Source organism: Labeo rohita, chromosome 24 (genome assembly GCF_022985175.1).
Source record: "Labeo rohita strain BAU-BD-2019 chromosome 24, IGBB_LRoh.1.0, whole genome shotgun sequence".
Taxonomy (NCBI): Eukaryota; Metazoa; Chordata; class Actinopteri; order Cypriniformes; family Cyprinidae; genus Labeo; species Labeo rohita.
The window spans coordinates 28,983,195-28,998,920 of record NC_066892.1 but is presented as its reverse complement, the minus strand read 5'-3'; the positions used below and the strand labels follow the sequence as shown (position 1 = coordinate 28,998,920).

Here is a 15,726-nt window from a genome sequence, read left to right as displayed (position 1 = left end):
AATAAAGCTGATATAAAATAAAATGTAAATACCACATGAAAAATTTAAAAACATACAAATTAGAAATCATCTCTAAGATTACTAAAACTAAAACTGGAAATTAAATAAAGCTAAATAGAAATATTTAACAAGACCATAAAAAAGGACAAAGGCACATAATACAATTGTTAAAACTTAATTAAAGATAAGCAAAGATCTTAGTAAACAAAAACGTTTTTTGCAAACAAAATAAGTTCAATAAAGTAATATAATTACTGTAAAACTAAAACGGAAATAAAAACAAAAAAAGTAGATTAATTAAATAAAAATTAATTTGACAAAAGCAGGAAACTAAATTACTAAAACTTAAAGAAAAATTGAAATGAGAACAGAACACATAAAAATAAAAAACAATTAAAAATATTAAGAAATACTATAATAGTGTATAAAAACTGAATTGTGGCTGACAAGAGTGTCATATAGCAATGCAGTCTGACACAATAAAGATGCATGAAACATGCTTAAATCATGTAAAAAACCCCCGAAGTTTGTGAGAGTGAATCAGCATTTAACCGTTAACTGTGCATTAACAGTGTCCCTAATGCAGCGAGACGATCATTATCTTAAAAGCATTCTTGAATGTGCACTATGATTCTGTTGAACTAGTGAAGTGCTTTACTGTTACTCTTAAAAACAATTAACATTCCATTAGTTCAGAGCTTTCAAAGGCTACTCAGTGTGGAAATGTGAGATTGTGTGAATGTTTACATGCTTTCTCTCAGGGAGAAAATCCATTACATCAGAACCGAAGGTCCTCAGGGTGTGGAAAAGCTGTCCTGTGACGCCGACCTGGTCATGCTGTTGAGGTACAGTGACTGCGCTGTGTGGCACGGGAAATGATGCATGAGTTTGGTGTTTTAGCTGCAAACCAAAACCACAAGACTCAACAGGCTGTAGCATATATGTGCCTTTGAACACAATCCTCAGTGTCTGATTCAGCGCCAGTGTTTGGCAGTCAAACATATGACTCACTCACATTGACCAGCATGCGAAACTATATACAGTCAAGCTTAATCAACTAGTCAGACTTTCCAAACAGTTAAAATTTATTTATGTAGTATTTAAAAATACAAAAATATGTTTTTGCATGTGCCATTCTGATATTTTCTCCTCTCTGTCATGCAGTCTGTTTGATGAGGAGATCATGTCGTATATTCCATCTCACTCTTTCCACCCTGGCTTCAGTTTCTCTCCGCGCTGCTCTCCGGGATCCTCGCCTCAGAGTTCACCGGGTATGATCGCATTACTTTTTAAAAGCAAAACTTTAGGGATTGTTTGGGCTCATTTAGTTTGACAAAAATGATACCCCTAGTTATCTTTGAAACTACTGGTAGTTCTAGATCTGTAGCCAACAACAATTGCCTGTGTATTCAAGATCATTTTGCTCCGTTTTTATGAAAAAGAAAGACTATACATGTGCTAAAAGTTATTTTTGTCAACTTTTAGAATTACACAAGCAGATAGACAGCATCAAAACTAAAAAACATTGACTAAAAGCCAATTTCACAAGGTTTCACATGTCATCTAACTATTTTTTTCCCATATTGTTATAGTAGGATCTTATAAAACATATTCTCTCACTCACTAACAAACATCAGCATACTAACATCTAAGGCTTTCTTTTAAAATCCAGTTTAAACGTCTGGAAACATGAGCTGATCTCTTGTGTGTAGTGCCGCTTGCCAAAACACTGCAAAGCCTTTTTTTCGAACAAAGCGAGAGTAATCATTCCCCGCATCAGTTCTTCTATGTGTTTGGGGTTGCAATCTGGCCAGTCTACCACTTCCCTTGTGTTTAAACAAATCATAGGTCATTCCTCACGTCAGGACGGCTCTTTCAGAACTGAGCTTGATCACGTACACTCACACCCTAGCAAGACACGAGTTAAAGCGACTTAATTTCATAGCGGGCGTCCCGCTGTGCTGCGCAGAACTTGCTAGCGTGGTTTAATGAGCCTGTTCGCCATGCTTGTGATAGCTAGTGTTTGATGAGAAACTCAAAGTATAAGTAAAATTATTTCACAGCATGGCGCTGACACCCCTGCTCCGTTTGCTTTGTTGTTTCACTTTGAGGCCCCAGAAATTTTAGATGTATTATATGTAGCTTTTCTTTGGCTTCTTGCCCACTTTTATTTCATTTCAATTCATTGTATTTTAATTTCAAATAGGGAAATGTTCAAATTTAGTCCAGCGTGTAATTATATGCAGTGGTATTATATGTTTTGACAGGCTTGCAGAGGGCCAGAGCGCCTGCTCCATACCGCAGAGACTTTGAGGCAAAACTTCGCAATTTTTACAGGAAGCTGGAGGCTAAAGGATACGGACAGGGACCAGGAAAAATCAAGTAAGTGTGTCTGTGGATGATAGATAGACAGACAGACAGCTAGACGGATGGATGGACGTATAGATACACAGACAGACAGGCGGACAGAAAGATGGATGGATGGACAGACAGATAGACAGACAAACAGACGGCTAGATGGATTGATAGGTAGATCTGTCCATCATCTAGCTGTCTGTCTGTCTGTCTGTCTGTCCATCAGTCAGTCCATCCTTTCATCCATCCATGCATCCATCCATCCATCTGTCTATCTATCTGTCTGTCCGTTCATCCGCCTGTCTATCTGTCTAGTTATCTGTCTGTCTGTCCATCTGTCTGTCTATGTATTTTTTTCCCTTCCGTCCATCCATTCTATCTATCTATCTATCTATCCGTCCATCAGTCCGTCCGTCCGTCCTTCTATCTATCTGTCTGACGAACGGCTAGATAGATAGATAGACTGACAGACAGACAGACAGACAGAGAGACAGACGGCTAGATGGATGGATGGACAGATGCACAGATAGATAGATAGATAGATAGATAGATAGATAGACTGACAGACAGACAGACAGACGGCTAGATGGATGGATGGACAGATGCACAGATAGATACACAGATAGATAGATGGACGAACGAACAGACAGATAGACGGAAGGACAGACGGACAGACAGACAGATCGATAGATCGATAGATAGATAGATAGATAGATAGGTAGGTAGACTGACAGACGGACGGACAGACAGAGAGACAAACGGCTAGATGGATAGATGGATGCACAGATAGATAGATACACAGATAGACAGATAGAGAGATAGATAGATAGGTAGATAGATAGGTAGACTGACAGAAGGACAAACAGACGGACAGACAGACAGACAAATGGCTAGATGGATGGATGGACAGACACACAGATAGATAGACAGATAGATGGACAAACGAACAGACAGATAGATGGACGAACGAACGGACAGATAGACAGACGGAAGGATGGATGGACGGATGGACAGACGGACAGATAGATAGACGGACGAACGAACGAATGGACAGATAGGCAGACGGAAGGACGGACAGACCGACGGACAGACAGACAGATAGATAGATAGATAGATAGATAGATAGATAGATAGATGGACAAATGAACGAATGGACAGACAGACAGACGGAAGGACGGACAGACCAACGGACAGACGGACAGATAGATAGATAGATAGATAGATAGACTGACAGACGAACGGACAGACAGAGAGACAGACGGCTAGATGGATGGATGGACAGATGCACAGATAGATATTTAGACAGATAGATAGACAGATGAACGAACGGACAGATAGACGGAAGGACGGATGGACAGACAGAGAGACAGACGGCTAGATGGATGGATAGACAGATGCACAGATAGACAGACGGAACGACAGACGGACAGATGGACAGATAGAAAGATAGAGAGACAGACGGCTAGATGGATGGATGGACAGACCCACAGATAGATAGACAGGTAGACTGACAGATGGACGGACAGACAGAGAGACAGACGACTAGATGGATGGATGGACAGACACACAGATAGACGGACGGAAGGACGGAGGGATCAACAGACGGATGGACAGACGGACAGACAGACAGACAGATAGATAGATAGATAGATAGATAGATAGATAGATAGATAGATAGATAGATAGATAGACTGACAAACGGACAGACACAGAGAGAGAGGGACGGCTAGATGAATGGATAAACAGACGCACAGATAGACAGATAGACAGACGGAAGGATGGACATGGACAGACAGATAGATAGATAGATAGATAGATAGATAAATAGATAGATAGGTAGACTGACAGATGGATGGACAGACAGAGAGACAGACGGCTAGATGGATGGATAGACAGACGCACACATAGACAGACAGATAGACGGACGGAAGGACAGATGGACAGATGGACAGACGGACAGATAGAAAGATAGATAGATAGATAGACTGACAGACGGACGGACAGACAGACAGAGAGACAGACGGCTAGATGGATAGATGGACAGGCGCACAGATAGATAGATAGGTAGACTGACAGATGGACGGACAGACAGAGAGACAGACGACTAGATGGATGGATGGACAGACGCACAGATAGACGGACGGAAGGACGGATGGACCGACAGACGGATGGACAAACAGACAGACAGACAGATATATAGATAGACTGACAGACGGACAGACACAGAGAGAGAGACGGCTAGATGGATGGATGGACAGACGCACAGATAGATGGATGGATGGACACAGACACAGAGAGAGAGACGGCTAGATGGATGGATGGACAGATAGATAGATAGATAGATAGATAGATAGATAGATAGATAGATAGATGAACGGATAAACGGACAGATAGACGGATGAACGAACGGACAGATAGACGGAAGGACGGACAGATGGATGGACAGATAGACAGATAGATAGACGGACGGATATTACATTTATTTTGTTTAATTTTGTTTTGCTATCAAGGCTCATCATCAGAAGGGAGCATCTACTGGAGGGCACCTTTAATCAAGTAATGGCCTACTCACGCAAAGAGCTCCAGAGAAACAAGCTCTACATCACCTTTGTAGGAGAGGAAGGGTCAGTTGATTGCGTTCTCATTCACACATGCTTGCCAGACATACAAACCAGAGCTTGGAATGTTAACTGATCTAAAATATTGCCTTCATGTTCCCCATAGTTTGGATTACAGCGGTCCATCGCGGGAGTTCTTCTTCCTGTTGTCTCAGGAGCTGTTTAACCCCTACTACGGTCTGTTTGAGTACTCAGCCAATGACACGTATACAGTGCAGATCAGCCCCATGTCTGCATTCGTAGAGAACCATTTGGAATGGTGAGAGATTGTACATTTTCTACCTTACTATCTCTCTTTATCCCTAATTATTGCTGCTTAGTCATGGAATGTGTTTGAAGTTCAGCTTTGTAGTTCTCTGGTTGATGTGGCATGTGGTTGAGGAATTGCATTCCTTCTGGTCAGCTGGAAAGAAAGCAATGTAGAAGCGGTCACGCTACGTCTTTGTTTTGTGTCTTATTTCGGGATTTTGACTGACAGGAAAAACGGCCCTCTTGTTGAGTAAATTATAGTGTTAAGAATTTAAATACAAAGACAAATTCTCAGCGTTTGCCTTGAACTTCATCCAAGCAGAGGACACGTCTGATGAATGTCAGTGTGTTCAGATTCACAACTTTTAATTGAATTTAAAAACTGGCCCAAGTCACACTGTGTGACTTTCAAGCCCTATCCAGGAGGTAGAGAATTTTATAAGCCTATAATTGGTTCAAGAACAGGATATGTATTATATTGAAGCATGTACAGAACATTATGACATGGATAAATGTTATGCTGGACCCTAACAGGTTCCGTTTCAGTGGCCGTATTTTGGGTCTGGCTCTGATCCACCAGTATCTGTTGGATGCTTTCTTCACCCGACCTTTCTACAAGGCCCTCCTCAGACTGTGAGTCTCAATGGTTCTTTGGCGTCAAGATGTCACCATAAAGTGATCCAAGTTTTGATTGGATGTCTGTATTGTGTGGTCCGTAGAGTGACAGATCTGAGTGATTTGGAATACCTGGATGAGGAGTTCCACCAGAGCTTACAGTGGATGAAGGACAACGATATTACTGATATCCTGGATCTGACGTTCACAGTCAACGAGGAGGTCTTCGGACAGGTGCTGGATAATTTAGTCTGTTTTGAAGCACCTTGAACAGATTTTCATGTATCTTAGGATCAGTGAAAATTGAGTCTCATGCTCAGGCATCTCTATTACATAAAGCATCCCAAACCTGGTTACCACTTTTCCACATTGTACCAAAACTTGTAAAAGTTGGCACGTCGGGGTCACCAATGCAAACCAAGCCACACTGTTTACACCAATGTTTCTCAATCCCAGTACAACCCCAACCCCAGCAAGGGCTCTAAGACCAGAATTGAGAAACACTGGTAAACACTTGTGAGATCAACTTCTCAATGGTTTACCTCGGGGGTGTCCAGTTTTAACCAACCCTTAAAACTTGTCACATCATTTGACAGGTGATAGAGAGGGAACTGAAGTCGGGGGGCTCTAATACCCAAGTGACGGAGAAGAACAAGAAGGAATACATTGAGCGCATGGCAAGATGGAGGGTGGAGAGAGGAGTTATGCAGCAGACTGAAGCCCTTGTACGAGGTTTCTATGAGGTACATTAGCTTGAATAACGGTTTCACTAACACAAAGGTTTAGTTAAACAACTATTTACTAATCGGATTCAGATGATTTGAATGTTGTACATAAACTGTTCCTTTTACAATGCAGGTTGTAGACTCCCGTCTGGTTTCGGTGTTCGATGCTCGCGAGCTGGAGTTGGTCATTGCAGGGACGGCAGAGATTGATTTGAGTGACTGGAGATCCAACACAGAATATAGAGGAGGTGAGCGGATGCGTGCCTTGTTTTTAAAACTTCATGACAGCTGCTGGGTAATATTGTCAATTTTGGTCTAAAAACTATCGTGAATGATATATAAATGATAAATGATTAATTACTAGAGAGAAATGCTCACATGGTCTTCGTTAGTGAGTAGACGCTTGATTGCTGAAGTTAAGCGTTTGTTCTATGTGAAGTGGTCTCATTTTTCTTTCAGGTCCTCTGCTGTGAATTACCATTGGGGGTAAACAGGATTTTATCCCACAGCTAATGCCAAAACTTAGAATGGAGCTGTTGATATTGAAAGCGTGACGGGTGAACCCTGTAGAATTTCATATAACCCTGCGGTGTTGTGGTTTCACGGTGTCGAGATAACCTCAGTTGAATCTCTGGAGTCGTCTGTTGACTTTTCCTGCACAGCGTGTGCACATTTGGATGGAGACCCCTGAAGGGCCTCTTTATTGGGACACATTCTCTTTTCTTCTTATATTTTGGCTAATTTAAATAGGCTTGTTTCCTGCTCCCGAAGGGCCACTTTCCTGCAGAGTTCAGCTCCTGGCCCAATAAAACACACCTGAACCAGCTAATCTAGAGGGGCTTTGGCACTGGTGTATTGTAACTCCTGGTAGAAGTACCTGCTTTTTGGCTTGCTTGCACTGCATGAACTGGGAATAATTATAGTAATAAAAACTCTTTCTGGGGAGATTATGTTAGCTCCTACTTTAGAGTAGGGTCTAACCCAACACAATAGAAACTACCAGTGATGTAAGTGAACACTGACTGGCTGAAGGCGTGCCATACGAAACACCAGTACTTGCCATTTTTAAAAAGCATGTAAACACACAGTTTACATAAACTTACTCCACAAACTCTATGAACATGAAAAACAGCGATAAATGGATCGACACCAAAGTCCAGGCATTTCTTCGTCCTCCATCCTCCAGTTGTGTTCGAGTATGGTGACCCATACTCGGAATTTGTGCTCTGCATTTAACCCATCTAAGTGCACACACACAGTAGTGAGTAGTGAACAAACACACACACACTGTGAACACACACCTGGAGCAGATATAGAGTGGATTTATTTAATCCTGTAATGCACTTCAATAATGGATGTACAACTGTACACTGAACTTGCACATTGTACACTGTATAGTTGATTCTCAATTGATTCCTGTGTCTCATCAGTGGAGTAAGTGAATAAGGGTATAGGGGCAAACCTAGAAACTTCCAGGCAAGTGTGCTGGAGCTAAACTCTGTGAGAAAGTGGCCTTCCTGGAGCAAGATTAGACATTCCTGCTCTGTTGGTGCACTTTTCCTGAGTTAGCTGCCTGTGTAGGCAGTCCACCGCTTACTAGGGGTTGACCAATTATCGGTCTGGCCGATTATCAGCACTGATATTAAGCATTTTTATAGCTATCGGTATCAGTCATTTTCAAAACAGATTTGCCGATAAAATAATTTAAAGGCGTAAAAGATTTTTTGTCAGAGCCTTGTAGTTCTTAATTTCGACATTTGTTTTAATTTTTACACCAGACATATATATATATATATAATACGGTTATCGGTTCAAATTTGTAATAATCATACTGGCATCGGTTGAAAACTCATACTAGGACTCATACTAGGGGTTGACCGATTATCAGTCTGACCAGTTATCACACTGATATTAAGCATTTTTATGGGTATCAGTATCTGTCTTTTTCAAAACTAATTTGCCAATAAAATAATTCAAAAGCATAAAATAATTTTTTGTCAGAGCCCTTGTTGTTCTTAATTTTGACATTCGTTTCCATTTTTAATGCCAGACATATATATCGGTTCAAAATATCAGTTATCAGTCTGGTTTGTCTGTAATAATCGGCATCGGTCCTCAAAAACATATATCGGTTGACTCCTACTAGGGGTCGACTGATTATCGGCACCAATATTAAGCATTTTTATGCTTATCTGTATCGGCCATTTTTAAAACCAATTTGCCGAAAAAATATTTTAAAGGCATTAAAAGAATTTGAATTAGAGCCTTGTTGTTCTTAATGTAAATTCAAATACATAGTTCACAATTATAATGCAGTGAACTTCCACATATTGGTCTAGTTATAATGCAGTGAACTTCCACATATTGGTGTTTAACTTGACCAGTATCTCAATCACCCTCCAGGTTACCATGATGGGCACATTGTGATTCGTTGTTTCTGGGATGCGGTGGAGCGCTTCAATAATGAACAGAGGTTGCGCCTTCTGCAGTTCGTAACGGGAACTTCCAGTGTCCCCTACGAGGGTTTCGCAGCGCTTCGTGGGAGCAACGGTCTGCGGCGCTTCTGCATTGAAAAGTGGGGAAAGATTACCTCTCTACCCAGGTATACTGCAATAAATAACATGATTTATTAAGAATTTATTAGTATCATTGGAATACTATTATAGTTTTTTATTATTTTAAATTCATTTTTATTTTTATATTTTCTGCTGTCATTTTCCGTTAAAGTTTTAGTCAGTTTGTTTTGTCTGTAGTTTTTATTATTTTTTATTTCAGTTTTATGTATTTCTGTTTAATTTTAGTACATCTGGTTAAACTAAATACAAGAAAAACTTAAGAAAGCTTATTTTATTTTAAATTATATTATATTTAAAATATATATTTATATTTATGTTTTATTTTAGTTTAAGTTTGAAGAAAAAATACAAATTTTATCAGTTTTCTTTTGTGTGTTGGGGCATTTCCTATTGAAACAGGAAGTTGATGTGGAACAGGACTAACTTGAGTTTGGCCTTGCTAAACCATGAATTGCTAGTTGCTAATGCTAGTCACTAAAATATGCTATTAGGAGAAGAAGATATTTTCATTCTAGAGACAAAAACGTGTAATGTTATGAATATTTTGGTGCATTTTCCCTAGAAAGGATATTTTATATGTGCATATATTGCTAAAAGTTTGTTTTGGCAACTTTTTGAAGTACATTACCATATAGATGACTTGCATATGCACTAGATCAGAGATGCTACACAGAAAGGCTGAGGGTCTCAAAAACCTGGGCTGAATATTAAAAACCAAATGATTTCTCTACCATTACACATTCATTTCATATTCCTCATAGTTTATATTTCATAGAATGAATATTATGTCCCATTTTATTACAAGAGCAATGATGAGATTGAAGCTGCGCTTTGAGATCCTTACATTTCCATTTATATTTGATAGCTGAAACAAATGTGAGACGTGAAATGAAAAACACAGAGTGCATTACACAGAAATAATGGATGTATTTAGGATGACGTCACCCAAGCAGTGCTTTAACCCACAGATTCTTTGTGTGGTCGACTAAGCTTGTTCACATACTGTTTTGTTTACCTGCCACAGTTCTTCCACACCGTGCAATTCAATCACAACAGCAAAGAAACCGCCTTCCTGTTTAGACTTGTAAATAAAGCTACCCGAGATGACAAAGTGTCATCCTGAAAACCAACTGTTAGACTCAAAAACTTAATTTGCATCCAGCGCTTCACCTTGAAAATCATTTCACCCTGTTCGTCTGGCAAACAGAAGGGACTGCGGATCAAAGCCTGGCGCCGTCAGCACTAAAGTACAGGCTCATATTTCTCTGTCAGGGTGAGAACGACTCCGAGTTTGTCATTGTGTGTGCACGGCGTCAGCAGCCAGAGCTAAATACGGCCAATGTGATGGAAAAGATACAGATGCCACACTCACATACAGAATTTCACATGCTCTGCTGGGGAAACTTGTGCTGTACAGCAAAGCAGCTCACAGAAATGTAGAATTCGTCTCACCTATTTAGTCACAGGTCATGACAGAAGCTTCCTCCTGAACTTTGACCTCTGTATTTCGTCTCCTGCAGGGCGCACACATGCTTCAACCGTCTGGATCTGCCTCCTTATCCGTCGTACAATATGCTGTATGAGAAACTTCTCACCGCTGTGGAGGAGACCAGCACCTTTGGTCTGGAGTGAAGGTGTGAGGCTTGATTGAGACTTGATTTTTTTATTCCTGCATTTTCAATAACTCAATCCACAAGAGACTTTTTAGAGATTTTTAAACTACATATATCTGAGAATTTTGTTTTAAATGACTTGAAATAGCATGTTTCTGCACTAAAATATAAGACATATAGTACTTTATGGGAGTGTGGGGTCCAAAGCAACATGTATGCAATAGTGAAAACCTTGCTCCAGCCTATTGCATCCTACTCATGTTCATCCTTGTCGTCATTCTGTTGGTTAGGCATAAGTACGTCTGCTTTCTGATTGGATATTCCCTTAAAATGTGGTAGTGTGATGCCTGGCTATGTTTGAAATGGAATACTAACATATTGCTTACTGAATACTGCACAGTATATACTGTACTTCATACTGCCAGTATTTTTTTATATTCTGTAGTATATAAAACATGCAACAGACAAACATTTTCAAGTGCAGTATGCAATGTAGTTGCCATATGACCTCATTACACTGCATGTTTAAAAATTAAGCATGTGTCGCTCAGTTTTCATATCAGAAATAAAAAGTTATTTTGTATTACATTAAGTAGGCACATTGCATTACGGGATGCAATACTCTAAATATATGTAATGTAAAACATTATCTAGGTATTGTATGCTTACAGATAACGTTCATACTGTGCATGTTATGGATACTGCATAAATAGTATGAGTAGTATGCTAGTATGCCAATCTGAACATAGCCCCTGACCAAACCTTAAAGGGACAGTACACCCAAAAATGAAAATGTGATTTTATTTACTCACTCTCAGGCCTTCAAAAATGTACAGTAGTTGACTTTTTTTCTTCAACGGAACAGTAAAGAAGATTTTTAGCTGAAACCATGATTGTTGGTGATTCATAAAATGCAAGTCAGCAGCTGCCGTCACTTTGAAAGTCAAAAAAAGCATAAATATTTGTGGCTCCTGATGATATATTGAGGTTTTATGAAGTGAAATGATCAGTCTGTGCAAGAACTGAACATTATTAACAGAATTATTACCTGTAATCCAGAGCCTCAGAAAACGGTCTTAATGATATCTGGTTCATGAACGAAATATTCTGTTAAACTGGTTCTTTTTAGTGAATCCGTCCATCAGATTGGACTGAAGCGAAACAATTCGTGGATCAAACAGCACAGATTTACAAGTTACTCGATTGAAACTCACTTTCAGACGTCTAATAGTTACTCTGACTCGAAATGAGCCAAAATAGCCATGTATGTGATTCTGTGATAAATGAATCATTCAGTGCTCCGGTTCAACTTAGACTGAAGATTGATGAGGCACTGATATGCACATGTGTAAACCGAATATTTGAATGAATAAACATTTTTGTGGTTTCTCATTGTTTATGTAAAAAGGTGAGCTGATGAAGACTAGTTTGTTCACTTTACATGCTTTAGACAGGTAAAACGTCCATGTTTCACATCATTATTGGGTGCTTTAATAATATAGTTGTGTATACAATACGTCATTGTGTGATTTAGTAAACAAAATAGTGAATTGAATCAGTTCATTGAAACGAACTGTTCGAAAGAATCAGTTCGCAGAAAAGAATCGGATATGTGTTTGTCTGAGGTTCTGGACCTATGGTGCATCTAAGCTGTTTATTGCTATAGCAAAGCTTAACAACTCCCTACAGAAAAAAAACAAAGCTAAAACCAGCCTAAGCTGAACAGCTGCTTTGGCTGGTTTTAAAGTGGTTTTGGCTACTTTCTAGCTGGTCTTAGCTGGCCAAGCTGGTTTAAACATGTTAAACATGCTAACCTGTTAATCATGTTAGCAACATGCTATTAACATGCTAATCATGCTGGCAACATGGTAATGGCATGCTAATTATGTTAGAAACATGCTAGCAGCATGCTAATAACTTGCTAACCATGCTAGTAACATGCTACTAGCTTGTTAACCAGGTTAGAAACATGCTAACAACATGATAATAACTTGTTAATCATGCTAGCAACATGCTTATCATGCTAACAACATGCTAATCATGTTACAAAACATGCTAATGACATGCTAATCATGCTAACAACATGCTAGTAATATGCTAATCATTCTAGAATCATGCTAGCAACATTCTAGTAACTTGTTAATCTTGCTAACAACATGTTAGTAACATGTTAATCATGTTATTAACTTGTTAACCATGCTAGCAACATGCTAGTAACTTGTTAATCATGCTACGAACATGCTGGGAAAATGCTAGCAACATAGTAAGCATGTTAGAAACAAGCTAGCAACATGCTAATCAGGCTATAAACATGCTAGTAACTTGCTAATCATGCTAACAACATGCTAATCATGCTAACAATATTGTAATCAGCCTATAAAAATGCAAACAACAAGCTAATCATGTTAAAACATGTTAACAACATGTTAAATTGTGTAAGCAATGTTCTAAATCATGCAGCAACATCAACTTTCATACTTTTACAGCTGTTTCAAACTTTCAGGCTAGGCTTTCTCAAGCAAACTCAAGTTTGTTCTCAAACTTTACTCATTTAGTTTTGTGTTGCTTTTTTAGCAGGCACTGACTTGCATTTTATGAATCACCAACCCTGGTGAAAAAAACAGCATATGCTGGTTAGGTATGTTTTGATGCTGGTTTATGCTGGTCCTTTGCTGGTTTATGCTGGTCATGTTGCTGGTCAAGCATCAAAACATAGCTACCAGCATATGCTGGTTTTTTTCACCAGGGAAGGACCACGTTTTCAGCTAAAAATCTTCTTTCCTGTTCTACTCAAGAAAGTCACCTGCATCCTTGATGGCCTGAAGGTGAAAAAATTACGACAATGTTTCATTTTTGGGTGAACTGTTCCTTTAGATCAGTTTAAAAATTAATTCTCAAACCATAGTAAATCTGTTTGCCTTTACATCATTCCTCAACTGTTTTTCTCTGATTTAATCACATGGCTCAAATACTGTTGGTGATGTCATACAAACTGATTCTGTTTGTGAGCAAGAAATAGTTAAACTCAAGTTTGTCACCTCACTCTCACTAATATGTGCTCAAGCTGTAGGTAGGAAGCACACATGGAAGCTCACTTGATAGTGATGTAAGCGACTTCATTGTGTAACCAAGTTAGTGACACTAACACTAAGCTCATCAGAAGTTTCTGCCAGCAGTGTCCATGTGGCCACATTAGAAATAACTCTCTAATTGTTTCAACAATGCTTCTTAAAGCCAAAGCTTTTTTAGGGCCCAGGGATGAGCTTCATTTAATGATGACACTGGCAATGGCACGACATTGGATTCATTCCCAGTTTCTTGGCATTAGTGTGACTGTACGTCCTCTTTTCCCCAGACATGTCCTGGATGGGATGTCTAAATTGCCTAATGTCTGGGTTTTGGCTTTGTTTTCCTATTGACACACTCTCTACTACAGTTCTCATATATTATATGTACGCATATTTACATTGCTTCACACGCCATGATTGGTTGATACATACAATGCCTGCATGCTATTGGTCAAACCACTTTTCAGTCATTACCTTCAGCAAGTATGAAAAAAAGGAAAACAAAGCCTAAACAGACATTTTAGGCAATTTAGAAGTAAAAAAAACGACGTATGATCATCCTACGTGCATAATAATCTTTTGTTATAAAATTGTAGGCATTGCCACGGATAACAGATTTAAAACCTCACATCCACCTTGTATATTGCATATTTTTTTTTATTGACTTAATTGTTTAATTTATTGATGCACATCATCCATAGCAACGGTCAAACAAATATGAGTTTGTATTGTTGCTCATAACTGTAAAACTGCAAATGCAAACAGTCTCCTAATATTAATAAAATTACTGTTCATAAACACAGATGACAAAACCAGATGAAGAGATTTAGTTAGAATGAAGCAAGTGGTGCTTTAACGTGTCTATATTTGTATTTTGTGTTGGCTGAACGCCTTTCACCTCACTATCAAACGAGAATTGGTTTATGGATGTTTATCCAGGCCATCATTTAATGCATGCAAGCTCTTATGATGGCGTTTATCATTGTGTTATATTTCATTTATTGTTTATTATTTCCCATAAACATGTTTCAGTGACTCAAAAACTTTTTTGGAAGGATGTACACTAACAGTGAATCTGTGTATTGAAATCAAACTTGTTTTATCATAGATAAAAATTGTGAAATGACTACCTGACCATTTGCTGTACACTGTTCAGTTGATGATATTATAATGATGTATTTTTATCATTTTTATTTGTTTTGTATTTTATATTCTTTTTGTATATGAGTTCAAGATAATTTGGGGAAAAAATGAAAATGCATGTAAAAACCCTTTTCAATGTAGCTCTTAATGAAATACAGATGTAAATACAATTACGAACACAAATGACTCTATATCAGCCTAATTTTCTGATGTCCGTCTGTTCTACATGAACAGACTTTGCTTTTGCCCCAAATCGTTGTACATAAATGTCAATAAACAATCACTTTGTTGTAGGTTGTATGAATTATGATTCACAAATACACAAGTTCACTCTCATCCTTACACAGTGCAAACACTAGAGGGCCTCACTCCAGTGTTTTGAAGAATCTCTTCAACATGTGTGTGCATGCTTTGCTAAACATAAGGAGACAAAAATATTTGAATAAATTCAGAATAAAGGTCTTATAATAAAAAAGTATTATTATATAAGACGCACTTTTATTTTAGTGTCACCACAATAAAATACGCATTATGGATTTTGGGGATATCGTTTAGTCTATAGTTTTTATAATTACTTTTATAGAAGATTATTAGTCATATACCGTGTCCTCATTTACTATGTAAACTATGTACGACATAAATGCAAATCACACAGTATGAAAGTGGCTTTGACTGTCTAAAGTTCCCGTAAACATGAAATGATTCCATTGCCCTCTCAAAAAAAAAAAAAAAAAAAATAAAATAAAACTAAATCAGTGTTTTTT

The 15,726-nt window shown here is 38.5% G+C and overlaps 1 protein-coding gene across 2 annotated transcripts in view; it reads left to right on the top strand.

Annotated features, from left to right (window-relative positions):
• LOC127155406 (E3 ubiquitin-protein ligase HECW1) overlaps positions 1-15,536 on the top strand; it is an 80,008-nt gene extending 64,472 nt beyond the window's left edge. For both annotated transcript variants that reach the window (XM_051097579.1, XM_051097580.1), the window contains 11 exons: positions 762-845; positions 1,165-1,271; positions 2,268-2,382; positions 4,866-4,979; positions 5,080-5,232; positions 5,757-5,855; positions 5,942-6,071; positions 6,434-6,580; positions 6,696-6,810; positions 8,966-9,164; positions 10,659-15,536. In XM_051097579.1, the coding sequence (XP_050953536.1) occupies positions 762-845; positions 1,165-1,271; positions 2,268-2,382; positions 4,866-4,979; positions 5,080-5,232; positions 5,757-5,855; positions 5,942-6,071; positions 6,434-6,580; positions 6,696-6,810; positions 8,966-9,164; positions 10,659-10,770 (1,375 nt within the window). In that variant the 3' untranslated portion in view covers positions 10,771-15,536. The remainder of the gene's footprint in view (positions 1-761; positions 846-1,164; positions 1,272-2,267; positions 2,383-4,865; positions 4,980-5,079; positions 5,233-5,756; positions 5,856-5,941; positions 6,072-6,433; positions 6,581-6,695; positions 6,811-8,965; positions 9,165-10,658) is intronic.
• The last annotated feature ends 190 nt before the right edge of the window (positions 15,537-15,726 follow it).